Genomic DNA, 22,843 nt, shown 5'->3' on the forward strand with positions numbered 1-22,843 from the left:
TATACAACACAGCACTCACATATATACAACACAGCACTCACATATATACAACACAGCACACACACATATATACAACACAGCACACACATATATACAACACAGCACTCAACATATATACAACACAGCACACACATATATACAACACAGCACACACATATATACAACACAGCACACACATATATACAACACAGCACACACATATATACAACACAGCACTCACATATATACAACACAGCACTCACATATATACAACACAGCACACACATATATACAACACAGCACACACATATATACAACACAGCACTCACATATATACAACACAGCACACACATATATACAACACAGCACACATATATACAACACAGCACAGCACACACATATATACAACACAGCACACACATATATACAACACAGCACACACATATATACAACACAGCACTCACATATATACAACACAGCACAGCACACACATATATACAACACAGCACACACATATATACAACACAGCACTCACATATATACAACACAGCACACACATATATACAACACAGCACTCACATATATACAACACAGCACACACATATATACCCCACGCACACACATATATACAACACAGCACACACATATATACAACACAGCACTCACATATATACAACACAGCACTCACATATATACAACACAGCACAGCACTCACATATATACAACACAGCACTCACATATATACAACACAGCACTCACATATATACAACACAGCACTCACATATATACAACACAGCACAGCACTCACATATATACAACACAGCACACACATATATACAACACAGCACTCACATATATACAACACAGCACACACATATATACACCCACGCACACACATATATACAACACAGCACACACATATATACAACACAGCACACACATATATACAACACAGCACACACATATATACAACACAGCACACACATATATACAACACAGCACACACATATATACAACACAGCACACACATATATACAACACAGCACACACATATATACAACACAGCACACACACATATATACAACACAGCACACACATATATACAACACAGCACACACATATATACAACACGCACACACATATATACAACACAGCACACACATATATACAACACAGCACACACATATATACAACACAGCACACACATATATACAACACAGCACACACATATATACAACACAGCACACACATATATACAACACAGCACACACATATATACAACACAGCACACACATATATACAACACAGCACACACATATATACAACACAGCACACACATATATACAACACAGCACACACATATATACAACACAGCACACACATATATACAACACAGCACACACATATATACAACACAGCACACACATATATACAACACAGCACACACATATATACAACACAGCACACACATATATACAACACAGCACACACATATATACAACACAGCACACACATATATACAACACAGCACACACCTATATACAACACAGCACACACATATATACAACACAGCACTCACATATATACAACACAGCACACACATATATACAACACAGCACACACATATATACAACACAGCACTCACATATATACAACACAGCACACACATATATACAACACAGCACTCACATATATACAACACAGCACACACATATATACAACACAGCACACACATATATACAACACAGCACTCACTCACTCAAATGTCAAAAGGATACTTGGATGCTCTATTTTCATACATCTGTCTTTGCCTTACATCATTTCTGCTAATAACGTCACACACAGCTGATAGATATCGCATACCTCCTGCCAGCATATATAATTAAAAGCATAGACAGTGAGAGGATTTAGCGTGAGTATACTCAAAAATGCATTTTGTACACATGACGCCAACTTAAGAGCAGATTAATGCTGCTTTTTAGGATGTCACATGTTTTCCTGAGTGTGAGGGGAGGGAGAGGGTTAAAAACCGAGGTGCCATTAACCCTGCGCCGACCCAATTCAGCATTGATGGGAGGATTATAACGCAGACGGGAGTGAGAGGGTTAATATCAGATCATCAACAGTACTTGACACAGTATCTAATGCAGGACGAGGAGGGGTGGTGAGGAGGGATGAAGGGTACAGTGCTGCTGGTCCTAATGGGACGGAGTGGATGGATGTGAATGATTAAATGATCCCTCCCGCTGGATTACTATTCCATATTCTAAATGGGAGATTTTTTAAGCTTCATAAACAAATGCACTCATTTATGAGGGATTAACAGTAATCTCTCTATTTCTATCCCCCCCCCCCCCCCCCATGTACCTCTCCCTTTCTCTCTCTGTTGCCTTTTCTGTCTCTCGGTCCGTCTAAGTGTTGATGTACTAATGTAAATTGAGTAAATTGTTTTTAAAGTCCTTTATGTATATTGTGTTAAAAATCATGAGTGGTCTGCAAAGTTTTTATCCGATCTTATGTCAGTGCTGATTATTATTATTATATTATAATTATAATAATAATAATAATTATTATTTATCTACCCCTACCTACTACAGTCATATTGGATATCTGCATCTATCAAACACTATCACTCTATACTCTGTATAGTCTGGTTCTATATTTCAGGCACTTTGTCCATATCATTGTATCATCCATCTCTCCCATCACCCCCTTGTATTCTCCCTCAGCCTTTATCTGATTCATATACCGCAAAAAAAAAAAAAAACTAGCAAAGAGACAGACCTATTAACTCTCTCCTGCCTGGGAGCTTGGCTTAATCTGCATAGTTAAAAGAGCCAGGCCTGAAGTAATCGCTTAATGGATTCCCATGGAGCCACACCTCCTCTCACTCTCTCTCAAAAATGGGTCAAGAGTCCAAAGTGATTCCTTCTCCTTTTATTTCATTCGAGTATTTGGAAGAGGTGTTTATGTAACAGACACAGTTAAGGTACAGATAGCGACTGACAAAGATAGAGAGGAGACATTGTTACACACAATCACTCATTCATACATAGATACCAGTGCAAAAAGATATATACAAGCAGTGTCACAGACAGAGAGACAGGGGAATGGGGAGGGAGGGAAAGAGAGAGAGAGAGAGAGAATGCTGTATATGTGGACTGAAATTAACTTTATATCACCCGGGTAACCATGTCATTTAATTGTACTTCCTCATAAGCATTTTATATGACCTAAACATAACTTCCGGGCCATTAAACACTTACCCCGAAGTTCTCAATGGAGGGTCTGTCTCTTTCCTGGGCATTGCTGTGATTAATCAAATGTGACTTGGGAGTGAAAATAACACATTTGATGTTCTAATCAAGATGTCAGCTCCCAGTACACAGACAAATTCTCCATTGAAATTTTCAACAACTTTGGGGTAAGTGTTTGACAAATAAGTGGCCGGGTTGTATGTTTAGGTGATATAAAATGCTCCTGTGTAAGTACAATTTTATTATATGACAGACCATCCCCCATTTTGGTCATTATGCCAATTCCCTCCTGGTCGTTGCGCTACCCTACTGGAGTCGCCAACCGCTTCGCAGAGCTTCATGCCATTTCCCCCAGATCCACCCCCAGGGGAACAGGCGCCCGACCCACTAGGAGGAGTCGCTGTTGCTGAAGACTCACCCCACCGGCTTCCCACCCGTGAACACTGGCAATTGTGTTTGCAGAGACGACTGACCAAGACGGAGGTACCGCTGCCGGGAATTGAACCGGGTCTCTGCGCTGGTAGGCGAGTGCTTAGACCTCTACACTAGGGGCGACAGTGGATTAGGAGGTAGAGCAGTCGTCTGGTAATCCGGAGGTTCCCGGTTCGATTCCCGCTCCTCCCGGGCAGCGTGTCGAAGTCTCCTTGAGCAAGACACTTAACCCCTAACTGCTCCCGGTGAACAGGTTGGCACCTTGCACGGTTGCCTCCACCGTCGGTGTGTGAATGTGTGAGTGAACGGGTAAAATGTGAGGAACAAATTGTAAAGCGCTTTGGATAAAAGCTGTTATATAAATGCAGCCATTTACCGTTTACACTACGCAGCCGCCTGGGAGATCTAAAGTTAATTTCAGCCGATGTTAATTTGCTCGGCTTATGACATGAAGCGAGCAAAGCGTAGCGGTACATATACAGCCGGAGAGTCCTGTTGTAAACATTGAGAAGAGGCTTGTGGTCTTCATGGTAGAGGAGGGGTCTTGTTCCTGGTGAGAGGGGTGGTCTATTAAATCCAATAGGCAGGAGTGGTTCAGTCCATCAGTTGGGTTTCTGGATCTCACAGCTCATCCTTGCGCCCCGTCACCCTGCCTCGCCCCTTGCTCCTCTGCGTTTGGCTTCTACCACTCCGGGCGGGTGCGGCACCACCACCCGCTCCCTCCCCCTCCTTCTTGGGCACACTTTGTCCCACGGGGGCCCACAGCGTCTCCGCCTCTTCTCGTTCCTGAGTGGGAGAGACAAGGGACGGGTACAGAGACCACTGAGTGGGAGAGACAAGGGACAGAGACAGAGACCACTGAGTGGGAGAGACAAGGTACAGAGACCACTGAGTGGGAGAGACAAGGGACAGAGAGACCACTGAGTGGGAGAGACAAGGGACAGAGAGACCACTGAGTGGGAGAGACAAGGTACAGAGAGACCACTGAGTGGGAGAGACAAGGGACAGAGACCACTGAGTGGGAGAGACAAGGGACAGAGACCACTGAGTGGGAGAGACAAGGGACAGAGACCACTGAGTGGGAGAGACAAGGGACAGAGACCACTGAGTGGGAGAGACAAGGGACAGAGACCACTGAGTGGGAGAGACAAGGGACAGAGAGACCACTGAGTGGGAGAGACAAGGGACAGAGACCACTGAGTGGGAGAGACAAGGGACAGAGAGACCACTGAGTGGGAGAGACAAGGGACAGAGACCACTGAGTGGGAGAGACAAGGGACAGAGAGACCACTGAGTGGGAGAGATAAGGGACAGAGACCACTGAGTGGGAGAGACAAGGGACAGAGACCACTGAGTGGGAGAGACAAGGGACAGAGAGACCACTGAGTGGGAGAGACAAGGGACAGAGACCACTGAGTGGGAGAGACAAGGGACAGAGAGACCACTGAGTGGGAGAGACAAGGGACAGAGACAGAGACCACTGAGTGGGAGAGACAAGGGACAGAGACCACTGAGTGGGAGAGACAAGGGACAGGGAGCACTGAGTGGGAGAGACAAGGGACAGAGACCACTGAGTGGGAGAGACAAGGGACAGAGACCACTGAGTGGGAGAGACAAGGGACAGGGAGCACTGAGTGGGAGAGACAAGGGACAGGGAGCACTGAGTGGGAGAGACAAGGTACAGAGACAGAGACCACTGAGTGGGAGAGACAAGGGACAGAGAGCACTGAGTGGGAGAGACAAGGGACAGAGAGACCACTGAGTGGGAGAGACAAGGGACAGAGACCACTGAGTGGGAGAGACAAGGGACAGAGACCACTGAGTGGGAGAGACAAGGGACAGAGAGACCACTGAGTGGGAGAGACAAGGGACAGAGACCACTGAGTGGGAGAGACAAGGGACAGAGACCACTGATGTATTAGAACTAAGGTTGAGGTTCTGTCTCCACTGGAGAGTGATCTGGTGCAGAGCGTCGTTCCGTCTGTGCTCTGGACACCGTGGAGGACACTGTGCTCTGGACACCGTGGAGGACACTGTGCTCTGGACACCGTGGAGGACACTGTGCTCTGGACACCGTGGAGGACACTGTGCTCTGGACACCGTGGAGGACACTGTGCTCTGGACACCGTGGAGGACATGTGTCACAAGCAGGGACGCACCCAATGGGAAATTCTTGGCTGAAACCGATACTGAAAATAGGAAACAGTTGGCCGAAAACCGAATGCCGAAAGGCCGAAAATGATTCATAGAATAGATAATTTTTTTAACCAATGTTATTCAGTTACCTGATTATGGAAAAATATATGATTATGGCTAAACTTAACTTAAATAATAAATAATCACTATTATGGGTCTTTTTGTATCACAAACAGTACTGTATTTGCAAATCTGGTATGTCATAAATGTATAGATGTAGCAGTACTGTCTATCTGTATGTCATGTATGTCATATATGTCCTGATTAATTGAAAATGGGGGACCCTGATGTAAACAAGACGAAAGTATTTCTCTGGTCTGCATCCCCTTAACAATTGTGTGTATTGAGCTGTACTGTATTGTACCCATTCTGCAATCTGTTAATAAAGTTTTCAATCAATCAATCAATCAGAGAGAGAGAGAGAGAGAGAGAGAGAGAGAGAGAGAGAGGAGAGAGAGGAGAGAGAGAGAAAGAAAGAGAGAGAGAGAGAGCTGAGCGCACCTTTCTAGTCCCCAGATGAATGCGCTCTCTTGACTTTGGCACAGTAGACGCGCGACAGACAGCGTCAATGTGAGAAACACAATCCCTCCCCCTCTCGCTCTGAATAATATGCATATTAGATCACTCAGTGATTAACCGCGACGGGCATATAGTAAATAAGGATAAAGCATGTTAAAGACGCATTTATTGGACTCGTTGCGCGCAGAGTTTACATAGAAACAGCGCGACTCCCGAGTCCCAAGAGGAGTATCACGCAGGACTGAAGAGCTCACAGCGCGCATGTAATGACTGAATCCGCGTTTTGATGACATCATCACAACAACACGCGTTAGGTTACAGGTCGTTTCTGTTTCGGTGAAAAAACTCTTTCGGCCAAAAGCCGAAAGGCCATTTTTGGCCATTTTCGGCCGAAAACTTTCGGTGGCCGAAATTTCGGTGCATCCCTAGTCACAAGTGTCACTCACTTACTCTCCTTGGGTGAAACCTCTACCAGGTTTCACACCACGAGTCCTGTGCTTGCCAGCATGAGCAGGCAGCAGACCTAAATCAAAAGTGTGCTCTTGAGTGTGCTCTAAGTGGCGCAACCAACGAACTTGATTCTTGTACCGGATCTCCTCTCTGGTAAACAAGAATACCCTGAAGACTCTGGCAGGAGCACTCATTCAAGGGTACTACGACTATGCTTGCACCTCATGGTACCAAAGCACCTCAAAGGCACTAAAAACAAAATTACAAACATCTCAAAACAAACTGGTCAGACTACTGCTTGACCTTACTCCTAGAACCCACCTCACCCCTGCCCACTTTGACAACCTAGGATGGCTTAGAGTAGACGACAGAGTACAGCAACTTGCAATGGGCCTGGTCTACAAGATACACTACACCACACAGGTACCCATGTACATGTCAAAATACTTCCCAAAGGTCAGTGAATACCACGATCACAACACCAGAGGGAGCTCCACAAATCATGTAAAACCCAGATTCGGCTCAAACAAGCAACTAAACACGTTTCGCAATTATGCCACATCAATGTGGAACGCACTACCCAAAGCTGTAAAGGAATGTGAATCACTACCCACTTTCAAAAACACTCTCAAAGAACACCTACGGGAGACTGCAATTCGAAACTGGCCCCTACAAATGTCCTAACCCAGTTGTACAATAAAGACCAAGCATGGCGTTGTCAGTATTTCAATGTACAGTGCCCCCCCCCTACCCAACCCCCCCCCCCCCCCCCACCTCCAATGTACAGCCCCACCCAACCTACCCAACCTCCTCCAATGTACAGTTTCTATGTCAAATGTATGTCAGTATTCCAATGTACAGTGTGTCCCCCCCCTACCCAACCCCCCCCCCCCCCACCTCCAATGTACAGCCCCACCCCACCTACCAAACCTCCTCCAATGCACAGTTTCTATGTAAAATGTATATACACTCTTTTTCTGGATTTTTTTAGTATCACAAACAGTACTGTATTTGCAAATCTGGTATGTCATAAATGTATAGATGTAGCAGTACTGTCTATCTCTGTATGTCGTGTGTGTCATATGATGAATTGAAAATGGGGGACCCTGATGTAAACAAGACGAAAGTCTTTCTCTGGTCTGCATCCCCTTAACAATTGTATGTATTGAGCCGTACTGTACTGTACCCATTCTGCAATCTGTTAATAAACTTTTTTTTTTTTTTTTTACTTTATTTTTTTTAGCGTTTATCGCTTTTCTGGTCAAGCATGACCGACAGATACAGGGTGAAACGGGATATAGATCAGGGGAAGACATTCTGGCAAATGACGGCGGGTCCGGGAATCGAACTCGGAGTCAACCAGATCCGTGACGCAGCACGGTTTTCCCTGACGCAGAAATAGCGCCGAGATATGCGGTGAGCTACTGGAGCTCCCCTGTTAATAAACGTTTCAATCAATCAATCAATCAAGTGGGCAAGGCGCTCGCCACTAATGCAGGAGATGCTGGGTTCGAGCCCAGCTCTCTGCGTTGCTTCCGGCTTGGCTGGTCGTTCATACTAATACAATTGGCAGTATTAGGGGGTGGGAAGCTGGTGGGTGGGGATCGGACGTTGTGGACAGCGACTCCTACAGGTCGGTTGGTGCGCCTGCGCAGCAGAATCAGGAAGCAACGGGGCAGCGCGTTACTCCTCGCCGCTGAGAGATCGCGCTGTGCAGGTGAAAAGACGCGACAGCTGCCTCCTCGTGTACCGGAGGGGACACGTGATGCAAGGCTTGGTCCACATTGCAGCCGACCTGTGGGAGGCATAGCCTAGCAACGTTCGAGACAGGGGAGGGTAGAATTCGATAATACGAAATTGGGATGGGAGAAAAATTGAAAATGGGGAGAAAAAGTAGATAAAAAAAATAAAAAAGTGTGCTCTTGATGCGGTCGAAAGGCCAGTATTGACCTATCTCAAACCCAGGCCTCTTTTGTTTTTATATATCCACTTTTTCTCCTCTTTTTCTATTTTTCTCCCATCCCAATTTCGCTGTGCCAATTCTCCCCTCCCCTGTCTTGAACGTTGCTCGCATATGCCCCCCACTGGCCGGTTGTAGGGAGGATAGAAGCCTTGCATCACGTGTCCGCTCCGATACATGAGGAGGCAGCCTGTCACATCTTTTCACCAGCCAGTGCGGACTCTCATTGGCGAGGTGTAACGTGTGGGAGGCTCACACTACCCCCGCCATTTCCTGTCTCTGCTGTGCAGGCGTCCCCCAACCGACCTGTAGGAGTCGCTGTCCACAACGTCCAGATTACCACCCATCGACTTCCACCCGCTAACTCTGCCAATTGAGTTAGTATGACGGCCGGCCCAAGCCGGAGGCAACGCCGACAGCCGGATTCGAACCCGGTGTCTCTTGCGTTGGTGAAGAGCGCAATGTCCGCTGCGCCACCCAGCCGCCCTCCCAGGCCTCTTTTTTTTATCCTCCAATCGACTGTTGCTTCCTTCGAAGATTGTGTGAGGAAAGCAACAGATGTGATTGGAGGATCAAGAAAAGAGGGCTGGGTTTCAGATAGTTAAACTCACTCCACAGAAATGTACCTAACAGACGTCTCCAACTCCGCGCGCGCTGCTCCGATACACTTAAGATGCTGAGTGCAGTGCATTGTGGAGGTTTATTACCGGGTGCCAGGCCTCATCACTATATGCAGTGGACCTCACTTACCACTAGGAGGGGGGGGGGGGGCTGAGGGTTGGTCCTGAGCTGTTTCCCTCATACTTTTACTTAATCAAGACAGTATTGGAGCTTCTCTCTGCCCTCCCAGTCCTTTATTGATACCCAAAGTTAAGTTTCTTGATCATGCACCATTTTCATGGAATACGCTCCAAAACACTCTTGGTCTAATAGGTGACAGTGTCCCTCCAAATGTGAACCTGTGACTGATGCACTATGTGATACTGTATGTCTAAGGGGGCAGGGATAGTGACTGATGCACTATGTGATACTGTATGTCTAAGGGGGCAGGGATAGTGACTGATGCACTATGTGATACTGTATGTCTAAGGGGGCAGGGATAGTGACTGATGCACTATGTGATACTGTATGTCTAAGGGGGCAGGGATAGTGACTGATGCACTATGTGATACTGTATGTCTAAGGGGGCAGGGATAGTGACTGATGCACTATGTGATACTGTATGTCTAAGGGGGCAGGGATAGTGACTGATGCACTATGTGATACTGTATGTCTAAGGGGGCAGGGATAGTGACTGATGCACTATGTGATACTGTATGTCTAAGGGGGCAGGGATAGTGACTGATGCACTATGTGATACTGTATGTCTAAGGGGGCAGGGATAGTGACTGATGCACTATGTGATACTGTATGTCTAAGGGGGCAGGGATAGTGACTGATGCACTATGTGATACTGTATGTCTAAGGGGGCAGGGATAGTGACTGATGCACTATGTGATACTGTATGTCTAAGGGGGCAGGGATAGTGACTGATGCACTATGTGATACTGTATGTCTAAGGGGGCAGGGATAGTGACTGATGCACTATGTGATACTGTATGTCTAAGGGGGCAGGGATAGTGACTGATGCACTATGTGATACTGTATGTCTAAGGGGGCAGGGATAGTGACTGATGCACTATGTGATACTGTATGTCTAAGGGGGCAGGGATAGCTCAGGCTGTGGTTAGAGAAGCAGGCTTCAGCTCCTGGGAGTTATATCACATTATCCCTTATCCTGAGTGCTATGTAATATGTATCCATCCAGATCATTTTGGTGTGATTTGCCTAGTTTTGGAGATATCGGCTGTGATGACTAATTAATAATAATAATAATAATAATAATAATAATAATAATAATAATAATAATAATAATAATAATAATAATAATAATAATAATAATAATAATTCATTACATTTATATAGCGCTTTTCTCAGACTCAAAGCACTCCCCACAATGTAGGGGCGGAAATTGCCTCCTTCACCCCCACTGGTAGCACCCAACCTTGGGCTATGCAGGCTCAATGGCTACCATACACTGGCACCAGGCACACATCACACTACACAATGGCTGAACGGCTCAGGAGACAGGGATTGATATCAGCCAATTAACACTTTCCCCAGCAAAAACGCTGTACAGCGGTATTGGCCGCCATGCGTTGAGCGCCAGACCTCGCTGTACAGCGTTATTGAGATCAATATTTCATTTTTTCGCCATGGCATTCATAATTCATATATACAGCCGCGACGCTGCAGCTGGACCCTATAGGTGACGGTAACGACGGCTCAATACCGCCGCCTGGTGGATGGTCGGGCAAGTTACACTCACCTACAGGATATGGCTGATGTGCGTCGATTAAACTCATCCGGCAGTCAGATATTGTAGCATGACTCCCGACAGACACTATGTACATAATGGATCGCTTTCTAAACTTAATAATCTATATGATTTCGGCGTTTATTGCGACATACAAACCGGAAATGGACCTAGGCAATCGGCGTCGTATATTGGAAATTACTCAATAACCAACTAGGCTGCAGTAAAAAACTTAAAACCAGATTCTCAAACATAAACATAAAGACGGACAACACGCTCATCACAGAAAAGCTGGATGTAGCCAATTACTTAAATAGTTTCTTCACAAACATAGCCACAACACTGGTAAACAAACTACCCTCCCACTCAGGGCATTATGGGGTAGAACACATAGTAGCTTACTACAAAAACCTAGGGGTCCACAAAGACGACTTCAAACTGGAAATGGTAACAACAGATGAGGTACTCAAAAAACTGAGCGCCCTCCAACCTAACAAGGCCACTGGCCATGACAACATCCCCTCCAAATTCCTCAGAGACTCAGCAGTCCAGTCATCACACACATAATAAACCTCTCTATAAAACAGGGACACGTCCCCAAGGACTTCAAAATTGCGAGAGTGACCCCTCTGCACAAAAAAGGCAGTAAATTAGACCCAGGCAACTACCGCCCTGTTTCTATCCTTACCTCCATCTCGAAAGTCATGGAAAAAATTGTATACGAACAGGTCGAAAAATACCTTGCGGAAAAAAATCTAATCTACGAATTCCAATCTGGCTTCAGAACATCCCACTCCACTGACACATGCCTTCTCTATTTAAACGACCACATCAAACAAGAGGTGGACGCGGGCAAATACTGCGGCATGGTCATGCTGGACCTACAAAAGGCCTTCGACACTGTCAATCACACCATTCTGATTGACAAGCTAAAAGCAATTGGTTTTGATAGTCTATCAGTGAGCTGGATGCAATCCTACCTGGAGGGGAGAGAGCAGATGGTGGAGGTAAACGGTACCCTATCCCCCCCCCTCACAGTAAACTGTGGTGTTCCACAAGGAAGCATACTAGGTCCGCTACTGTTCCTAATTTATGCAAATGACATGTCGTCAGCTTGTGACTGCAACTTGTTCCTGTTTGCGGACGACTCAGCCCTGCTGGTCTCTGACAAGAACAAATTACAGGTTGAAAAAACCCTCAGCTCAGAACTAAGCAAAATCTGCATATGGCTCGCTGATAACAAACTATCATTACACATGGGCAAAACAGAGTCCATTCTCTTCGGTTCAAATAACAAACTCAGCAAGATCGACGGCTTCTCAGTTACAGTGGGTGACAATATTGTCACAAGAAAAGAAGATATTACCTACCTGGGTTCCATCCTAGAGGCAAATCTTTCCTGTGACAAAATGGCATCCAATGTAATAAAAAAAGTCAACCAACGAACTCGTTTCTTGTACCGGATCTCCTCACTGATAAACAAGAATACCCTGAAGACTCTAGCAGGAGCACTCATTCAAGGGTACTACGACTATGCTTGCACCTCATGGTACCAAAGCACCTCAAAGGCGCTAAAAACAAAATTACAAACATCTCAAAACAAACTGGTCAGACTACTGCTTGACCTTACTCCTAGAACCCACCTCACCCCTGCCCACTTTGACAACCTAGGATGGCTTAGAGTAGACGACAGAGTACAGCAACTTGCAATGGGCCTGGTCTACAAGATACACTACACGACCAAGGTACCCATGTACATGACTAAATACTTCCCAAAGGTCAGTGAATACCACGATCACAACACCAGAGGGAGCTCCACAAATCATGTTAAACCCAGATTCGGCTCAAACAAGGGACTAAACACGTTTCGCAATTATGCCACATCAATGTGGAACGCCCTACCCAAAGCTGTAAAGGAATGTGAATCACTACCCACTTTCAAAAACACTCTCAAAAAACACCTAAGGGAGACTGCAACTCGAAACTGGCCCCTGTAAATGTCCGAACACAACCCCCGCCAATGTACAGTAAATTACCAAGTATGGTCTTGTCAATAATCCAATGTACAGTGTTGTTTGTACAGTTGTACAGTGTCCCCCACCCACCCCTCCTACCCACCCCCCCCCCACCCACCCAACCACCTCCAATGTACAGTCCCCACCCACCCCTCCTACCCAACCCCCCCCCCCCCCCCCCCCCCCCACACTCCTACCCCCCCCCCCCCCCCCCCCCACCCCCAACCACCTCCAATGTACAGTCCCACCCCCACCTACCCAATCCAATGTACAGTTTCTACGCCTAATGTATATACTCTTTTCTTTCTGGACTCTTTTTGTATCACAAATACAGTACTGTAATTGCAAATCTGGTATGTCATAAATGTATAGATGTAGCAGTACTGTCTATCTGTATGTCATGTATGTCATATATGTTACGATGAATTGGAAATGGGGGACCCTGGTGTAAACAAGACGAAAGTCTTTCTCTGGTCTGCATCCCCTTAACAATTGTATGTATTGAGCTGTACTGCACTGTACCCATTCTGCAATCTGTTAATAAAGTTTTCATTCATTCATTCATTCATTCATTCATTCATACCTGGGATCTTTCACCGCCAGTCTCTTTGACCCACGGTAAGAGGAATATAACGTTATTTTCAACCCAATTGTGAGTTTCCTTGTGAGCAAACCGATCTGATCAATATATCACCCAACCTACATAAAGCATTTACTGATGATCGAGGAATTATAAACGACCCCCCCCCCCTTTCCTCCACGCATGATGAAGCATAACGTATACCGATCATATACAGTTGAATTTTTTAATATAGCGTGTATAGGGAAGAAACACCAATCGATAATCTATATATGCGTTTAGGCCTATAACTCACATTCTAGGAATTACTGCAGAAAACGATAAAAACATACTTATATTCTAGAAGGTATTTTTGTATGAATGTATGAATGAAAAAGTATAACGTTCCCACATCCTGAATGATAGATAATCGATGTTGAATGGGCCATAGTAATGTCAATTTAGCAATACAATTTTAAAAGTTATAGCCCTGCAAAGAAGGTAAACATCTCCATAGGCTTACAGTGGTGGCAGACTGGGTATATTGATTGGTATAACCAATGGCAGGGAATGTGTTAAGGGGAATGGATGATTAGGTGGCCTTGATGTCAGAGACCTGATTGGGAATTTGGCCAGGAACGTCGGGGGAACCCCCTACTCCTTACGAGAGGCGTCCTGGCCTGGGTACAATGACCGAGACTCAGTCAGCACTCTAATACAATGGAGCTGAATGGCACTTGGTTTGTGGAACTCACACATTTGAAAAACTCAAAAGCAATCACCTGGTTACTAAAAAGAACCCATTTCAGATAAGCCATTTCATGAAGGAACTATTTTCTACTAAAGTAGCTACCCCCCTCCCTATTCATTATGGTGGGTGTAGTTCTGTAGAAAATATGTCATACATGAAACTGCTCACAACGAGGTCTGTGGATTATCTTGAGTAACCAGATCATGATTTCTGGAAAGAGACGTTGATTTTGAGTTTTTCAAATAAATGTTTTGGTGTTTTGAGCGCCATTCAACTCCATTGTATTACATAACTATGGCAGATGTCTCAAAAACTAGGCAAATCACACCCAAACGATCTGAATGGACAGGTAGCTCTCTGGTTATCGCGTATAGCTTACGCTCTGCGCTCTTAGTGGAACATATCCTATATCAGTCTAACTACTGAATCAATTTCTCCACATGTACATGTACACACCCATCCGCCTGGCCACACCCCCATCCGCTCCTCTACATAAGCAGGGGTGTGGCCATACTAACAGCTCCTTCCTTATTTTCACCACCGTCAAGTGTCTGTATACAGTACACCACTTGAGTTTAGTAACGAAATAGTTGGAAAGGAGCTACGTTGAAGAGAAGGAGCTGCGTTGACATTATATCTTTGTTTTCTCTCTCACTATTTTTCGAGGAAATACAGCGATAATGTCTTCGCCACCGGAGTGTCTAGAAGATGATGATCATTCTGATCTCCACCAGCGCTTCGTATTAGGGGCTTGCGTCGCTGAGCAATCCCCGCCAGCATTACCTGCGGCTCTGCAGTTGGACACTTTGCTTGGGAGGCGCTCGGCCGTGTGAGGGCTGGCGGCCTCTCTGGGGCGGGTGATGTTTTTGCAACGCGGGCGCCAGGTGTGTTGGTTGTGGGGGGAACAACTACACAGCTTACGAAGGCCGGCTCCAGGCTAGGATCTTTTTCGCTGCCCCTTAGCGGCTTGGAGGGGGTTCTAGTTTGATGCCCACGTTAACATGAGCTCCTCTTCGAGTGAGAGCTTTGTTTTCCTGGGACCGTGATTCCGAATCTGCGGTTCAATTCCCCGGGTCTCTGGACAAACGGATACCCACTGTCTCCGTGCTGGCCTCGTTTTTTCAAAAAATTAAAAGCACCCGGTGCGAGGGAGGTGAGCTTGGTGTTTCATTATGAGAATATCGCCATGCTCAAGTCGGCTATAGTCCGCGAGGGACTTGTTGCCGGCACCGCTGTGTCTGGTAAATACCGTTCTGTAGAGGGACGTGTATTGCCTTTTTTCCCCTTCTTTCTTCGGATGAGAAGAGGAAAAGACAGCGGCTGTCTGAAGTGTTGGCCTGTATTGCTTTTCTCACATTGTACAGTTTTCAGTAGTAGCCGCTTAGCTTGCTTCTGCGTTAGCTAGTGGTTAGCGATAGCCGGGTTGAGCTAACTGTTAGCCAGTTAGCTGTTTAGCTACGTCGTTAGCTGCCCGTTTTCGCTCGGCTGGGAACGTTAGCTTGATGCTATCAGTTAGCCTAGAGTTAGCTGTTAGCTTGTGCTACAACCATTGGCATTAGCCGTGAGAATAGCAGGCCCTGGCACTCTGACTACGACATCATCTTTGACAGGCCATAGCTTCTTTTTGCCCCGCCAGCGAGAGGCCTTCGTCAACGTGGAGACCAACCTGTGTTGCGGCCTTTCGCCCTGCGTTCCTTGGTGTAGGTAAGATGTCCATTGGACATTACCCCACTCTTCCTTCCTTCCCCTCCCGAATGTTTTGTTAACACTTTCAGTGCCACGAGGTGGCGCCCGAGTTAGCTCTTGAATGCCACCATCGGCGCCAATGTTACGCTTAATATCGCCTAATCTATGTTTTAAATTATGGCTATGTGTCTAATCTGCCCGTCGCTTATCAAAGAATCCTTTTCCAGTCAGTGCCGTCAAGGCAGATTGGTCTTTTATCGCTTCATTTCCGTTTGAGAGCATTTTGAAAAGCACCCGTTTTGAGGTAAAAAACTGTCCATTCTGGACCATTCTGTGATAATCGTCTTTTACTGGAATATTCCAGAACGTTGATATTTGTCGGCCTATTTATGAATCGTTTTCAAATAAACGCTAGATGATCAATATTATACGTACACGCACGCACATTCGAGCCGCGCACGGATAATCGCCGTGTTCATTTCCTCTTGGATTTTTACAGTGAAACCGATAGAGGACATTTCACAAAACAGCTTATATCTTCATCAAAATGAGTCTGATTATCCTAACACTGATAACATAGATTCCTTACCTGACATCAGATGGTATCCAACTGGTATATTCCAATTCCTGATCACCATTCGAAAAAATCGATAAGTGTATAGATCCAACGTGATACAGTAGAACACATGATTCCGCGGGGCTGAGAGGATCCAGAATGAACTCTGATAACCCCGGCTGGATCAGTGGACTGGAAAATGTGGAGTACAGGATTTTTTTCCCCATCCATTTTCATTGAGTCCATTCCAAAATCCCTTATCTCATCTGGGAGACGATAGGGGGCGCTTTTTTCCACATCTGATCGCCGGCGGCGCTCGGGTAGGCTTGCGTGATGCAATATGATTTTAGATCGATAAAAAAAAATAAAAATCAGAGAAATCTCGTGAGTGGCTTTCAACGAGATATTAATAATTCCGAGAAAACTCGTCAGTGGCATAGTAACGATGTCTTTGTCTGCAAAACATATGTTACTTCACTACATTTGGAGATACGACATGTGCTGTGTGTGAATTGTCTTGGTCGCTTGTATAGCTTGGGTAGCGTTGACCAAAGCTTGTGCTTTTCTCTCTGCCTAGAAACAGCGTTGTTTTTTACGTGAGTAAAAATGAACTGGGTTTTTGTTATATGATGAGAAGTTGTGTGTGTTCATGTAACGTTAGACAACGTGAATGAGCCCACAACTGGCTGGGTTACCCTACAATGCTATGCATAGTGGCATGTGATCGAGGGATGAGTCCCTCTCTCAGCTTGTGATGCCAATAACAAGTGGCAAGTTTTTTCACACATAAGCAGGGCTGTGCCTGTTAAAACAAGGTCTTCGGCTGTGCTGGCGTGCATGATGTAGAGCTTACTCTACACATTGGCGTCGTATCAGGGGTAAGGTGGTGAGGGGTGGGTTTCCCCGGTTTTCCCCTGGGCCCCCCCCCTCCCCTCAAACATGATTTTGTTTACAAGATGTGTGTTGATTCACTATGTTTTTGGGGATACGGTGTAAACCCTCAGCTTCTGCTGGGGTTGTGCTCTTGCTTAGAGAGGCAATTTTTTTCTGAAAATTGTTTGGTCGCTGTCATGTGGAATTAGCAAGGCCTGTGACCAGTACTTAATCGAGGACTTGTGTCTTCTCTCGTCATGAAAAACGGCGTTCCTCTTACAGTAGCGAGAGTGTACTTTTGCCCTTTTTTGTTGTGATGGAGGGTTGTGTGTGTCGTTTTCACGTTTAAGATCCACAACTGGGTTAGGTATTAGCCTACAGAAGTTACATGTGTAAGCTCTTGTACCAGGGCCTTTGGCCCCTCTCTTGGTCTTTGTTTTTTCTTCCTTTAGGGTAAAGGTGTAAAAATTCAGGTGGCAGGTTCACACATGAGCCTATGTGAAGCTGTTACCTTCACAGGTATACATGCGCTTCATGTAGCACGCTATGGTGTCATGGCTCTGCTTTGTCATTGCATCGTATCAGGGGTGAGGGGTCATGAGGGGGTGAACTGATAAACCCTCCCTCCCCTTTTTTCTGATTGGTCAGGGGGTTGGACCTCCTGTCCTTCGGGCTTCCTGTCACGCTGCTGGGTCAGCGCGTCACAGGGTAGGGAGGGGGGGGGGGGGAAGGGAGTTCCCTGGTCCCACGCCATATTTGGGCAGGTGGGTCACGGAATTCCCCCCGCCTCGCGTTTCTATTGGTTGTGAGACTTCCGTGGACCTCTGTTATTGTCAAGATGAGTTATGCGGTGCGTGAGAACTTAAAAAAAAAAAGTTCTGCTCTGCGCTCTGTTGCATATGTCTTGAGCTTGGTCACGTAGCTCAATGTTACATATATCTTTTCAATTATTACTCACGTGGGAAGTCTCTCTGGGGGTTCCCTGTCTCCTCTATTTTATACAGGGCAGGGTTGACGGGTGTTTTCCCTCGGACGCGTCATATGGGACCCATATCTGTGTCTTGGCCAGCTTCCTGCCGCTCTCCCAGGCGGCTTGGAGGGAACATTATCTGGGTACTTGTTAGAATTACCATTGATATGTTTTGGGTCTTGACGTGTACATAGTGCTGGCCCTGGGTGCTTCTGTGTGGAACCACGCATGGGCTTGCGCGCCTTGGTTGCTCATCATTGAAATGGCGTTTTTATGGGGCAACTAGGATGGAGTTTGTCTCTTCCGAGCGCCAGTGTATTAGGTTAGTCTCGATGAATTCTCGTTCATCTCTGGGGGGAGATAACGGAATAGATCAAAGCATTGGCGGAGGGGTCTCACGCTTTTGGGGTGGGCCACCGGGCGAGGTGCTTTATGTTCTGATTGTCTTGGTGGCGCCCTCTGTGATGTTTTAGATCGACACGCGTACCTGCCCCACTCTTAGGACTGGGGATGGTGGCGTGATTAGGACACGGGACTGCTTCTGGTCACGCCGGACCAGGTCAGTTAACCCGTTGTCCGCCGGGGCGCAGATCTGCTGTTCTGGTACCCTGAGGGACTTGTACTTTTTCGGGGGGAAAATGCCGGGTCGGCCCGGGCGTTGCAGGGTTTGATGTTATGGAGGTTTCGTGGTTATGTCACTGCGTATTATCCTTCACTATTGCTTGGTCCATATTGTGTTGTACCTTGCGCTGTGCTAAAGGAGCCTGGTCCTTCTCCATTCTTTTTTCGCCCCTCTCTTCTCCTGCTTGGCGGGGCTGGGAGGGGGCTGTCGAGGTGGTTCTTGTACCCCTCTGGCATCCCTGTGTACGTCCCGGTCCGCCGGGCCCAGGTTCGGACTCGTTCTCGTCGACCTGCTGGCCTGGGTTAACCCCTTCTTGAGAAATGAAACACTTGTACTGCTGTATAGCCGGTGTATACCCGCAGTTGTGTTTGAGTTTTTTTCTTGGGGGGGTTATAGGAACAACCGCCTCCTGTTAGGTGGTGGTTGGTTTCCAGGTGTGTTGGTAGCGGAGTCGACTCTCGGGTTAGGCCGGGCTTGACCCCGTCTGCCTGCGAGTGTGCCCCGCACCCTTCATGACGTCTGCCAATCGTGTCTGCCTTCTCTGCCTCGGCCCCTCTAGAGGGTCAGGTTTTTTTTGTGGAGGCTGCGACGTGATGCACAGAATACCGAACACCCCTTCCGCCGGGGTGCTGACCCCTTAGGCACCTGTCTAGTCCGCAGTGCTCCAGACTCAGGTCGAGTCCTTTTGACCTGTTGCCTGGATTGAGGGATCAACCTCTTTGGGGGTTGTCTCCCCGGTGCACTGCCTGGTCCCGCTGTGGGGGTGTAACCCCTTGAGTGCTTCAGGGCGGCGTGCTATAGGGGGGAAGGGCCTGCTCTTGGATGGGCCCTGTCCGATACGCTGGCGATGTGGGGGGGTGGTGTCACTAGTGACTGCCTGGTGGGGTCTCGATGCTGCGGCGTCGTTGGCCTCACCAGGCCCCCTTTTTCCGGGGGGTCCAGTCCCTTCCTGGGGCTGGGTCCTCCTTCGCGCTCCGCTGCTACGGCCTTGCCACGGGGTTGGGTTCTTGACCTTGACCCCGTGATATTAGGGGTTGTAACAGGTTTTTTTCCCTTCCCGTTCGTTCCCTAGTGGCATGTGGGTTGCGCGCCTGTGTAGTCGTGGGTTCTTCTGTGGGAAGGTAAGTCCCACGGTCTGCTCACCCTGTGCGTTGAGTTGCTAGACCCTCTTCGTACGGTCGGATCCGATTCCCTCCCGTCCTCCACTAGGGGGGTCCGGGGGCTCGGGTCCTCCCCGGTTCTGATGGTTGTGGGGTGCCTTAGCGGGTACATTTGTCGAACTTCCGCTCTGCTCAGCTCCTGTGTTCCACTAAGAGCGCAGAGCGTAAGCTATACGAGATATAACATACGGTTATCCTATAACCATAGTTATATGAGTGTAGTGACGCTCTGCGTCGGACTCACTGAGGACCCTGTGGTCTTCGCCTTTGTGGTGAAAGACTTGGGAAGGAGTTGTTAGTATGGCCACACCCCTGCTTATGTAGAGGAGCGGATGGGGGTGTGGCCAGGCGGATGGGTGTGTACATGTACATGTGGAGAAATGTATTCAGTAGTTAGACTGATATAGGCTATGTTCCACTAAGAGCGCAGAGCGCTCGCTATACTCATATAACTATGGTTATAGGATAACCGTATGTTATGGGGAATTACGGTATTTAAAAAAATTATAATTTGGGGTGAACAGCCCCTTTAATGTCTGGACCTGTGTGTTGCTGAAAAAGACAATAGACGCTCAGCAAATCTTCCTGGGGACAATCAGGGCAGAGAGGGCTGGCCACGGTGCAATGCGGTGCATGCGTGTATGACTATAGCTTACGTGAAACGTAACCGTCACTGCATTGCACTCTGCTTGATTGTCCCCAGCTCGTCTTGCTTCCCACACGTGTTGCTATGCCAACGGCCACACGTATTGCGGATTACAAGTCAGTGGCCGGTTCTAGAGGTTTTTAAAAGTGACAAATCACTTTGGTACATTGTTAGTTTCAAGTTTCTTTATTAGTTGTCATACAGAAATACAGACTACTTTGCATGAAACGCTTCTTTCTGTTTTGCTCCTGAGTGTGCTAGATAATAACAAGATAGTATAAAATAAGTATAATATAAGTATAAAATAGAAAGTCAAGAAGTCCAGTACGTAAACAAGTGTAAACAACAAAAATTTTCAGTATACCTCTATATACAGTATGTACAGCTGGTACAAAAATGGTGAGGTATAGCTTAGCTTGTGGTGGTGAGGTGCAATAAGGAATAAGGAATGAAAAGTGTCTAAAGTGGTAAAGTGGGTGCTACAGTGTGTTGTTTATTTAAAGTGAGTGTGTGTGTGCTGTGGGTGTGTTGATGGTTTGTTATTGTTCATTGTTCATTGAGCATCCTGAGTGGGAAGCCCACCTCCAATTGTGCATTCGGCTGAACGGGCCACTCTCTGTAGTCTGCTACGGTCTTGTGCGGTGCTATTCCTAAACCAGGAGGTGATGTTGCCGGTCAGGATGCTCTCTATTGTGCATGAGTAGAAGTTCTTAAGGATCTTCTGACTGACTTGGAACTTCCTTAAGCGCCTAAGGAAGTAGAGGCGTTGCTGTGCCTTCTTGATAACACTGTCAATGTGTGTGGTCCATGTCAAGTCCTCGGATATGTGGACTCCGAGGTACGTAAAACTGTTCACTCTCTCAACCGGTGCCCCGTCGATGCTGAGGGGGCTGTAGTCCCTGACCCCCGACCTCCTAAAGTCCACAATCATCTCCTTTGTTTTGCTGACGTTCAGGGAGGCTGTTCTCTTGACACCATCCCGCTAGAACATTTACCTCTTCCAGGTAGGCCCTCTCATCGTTTGCAGAGATCAGGCCCACCACTACTGTGTCGTCAGCAAATTTGATGATTGTGTTGTTGTTCCGCTGTGCCACACAGTCATGTGTGTACAGGGAGTAGAGAAGGGGACTCAGAACACAGCCCTGGGGGGCCCCTATGTTGAGAGTGATGGATGAGGAGGTGCAGTTGCCTGCTCTCACCACCTGGGGTCTGCCCGTCAGGAAGTCCAAGACCCACTGGCCGTTATTGTAACTGGCTGTTATTGTTCAGTAATGGTTAAATGGTGTGATTACTTTAGCCACCAACCTTTTTTTCAGATGTTTTATTTTGTATCAATAATTGCAAACAGTCAAAACTACTTAATTATTCCCCTAAATAAATTATATAATCTCAGTCAATCCACTACAGTTGATATAAGTGTTAGACATATGATTTTCACACAACCAATGGGACAGCCAGTGCTTGTGGTTGACAGCTCCGGAAGTAGTATGAAGCACTAAGTTATACCTAAGTAAATAGCTTTAATCAGACCTATAGTTGTACTCCTTACCATGTCCCTATGAAGGGTCTCCTTGGTGAACCAGAGGGCCAGTGTACTCCTTACCATGTCCCTATGAAGGGTCTCCTTGGTGAACCAGAGGGCCAGTGCACACCTCCTTACCATGTCCCTATGAAGGGTCTCCTTGGTGAACCAGAGGGCCAGTGCACACCTCCGGCCTGCGGTCACCGCGCTGACCCCATGGGGGTTGATGGGACCAGAGGAGAAGCCCACCAGACGTCCACAGCTGGGTTGGACCTGGGCCTGGAGAACAGAGAGAAGGGGGGGGGGGGGTTAGAAATGCTAAAAGAGGTCAGAT

General features: G+C 46.8%; 1 protein-coding gene across 1 annotated transcript in view; it reads right to left on the reverse strand.

Annotated features, from left to right (window-relative positions):
* Positions 1–2,894: 2,894 nt before the first annotated feature.
* The window catches only part of p3h3 (prolyl 3-hydroxylase 3), a gene marked incomplete at its 5' end in the record, with an annotated part of 31,429 nt that continues 11,480 nt past the window's right edge, over positions 2,895–22,843 (reverse strand). Inside the window, 2 exons of the mRNA XM_084336780.1 lie at positions 2,895–4,454; positions 22,648–22,788. Of these exons, the coding sequence (XP_084192906.1) occupies positions 4,290–4,454; positions 22,648–22,788 (306 nt within the window). The 3' untranslated portion in view covers positions 2,895–4,289. The remainder of the gene's footprint in view (positions 4,455–22,647; positions 22,789–22,843) is intronic.

The sequence above is a fragment of the Notolepis coatsorum genome (genome assembly GCF_963971535.1).
Source record: "Notolepis coatsorum genome assembly, chromosome: 19".
Classification (NCBI taxonomy): domain Eukaryota; kingdom Metazoa; phylum Chordata; class Actinopteri; order Aulopiformes; family Paralepididae; genus Notolepis; species Notolepis coatsorum.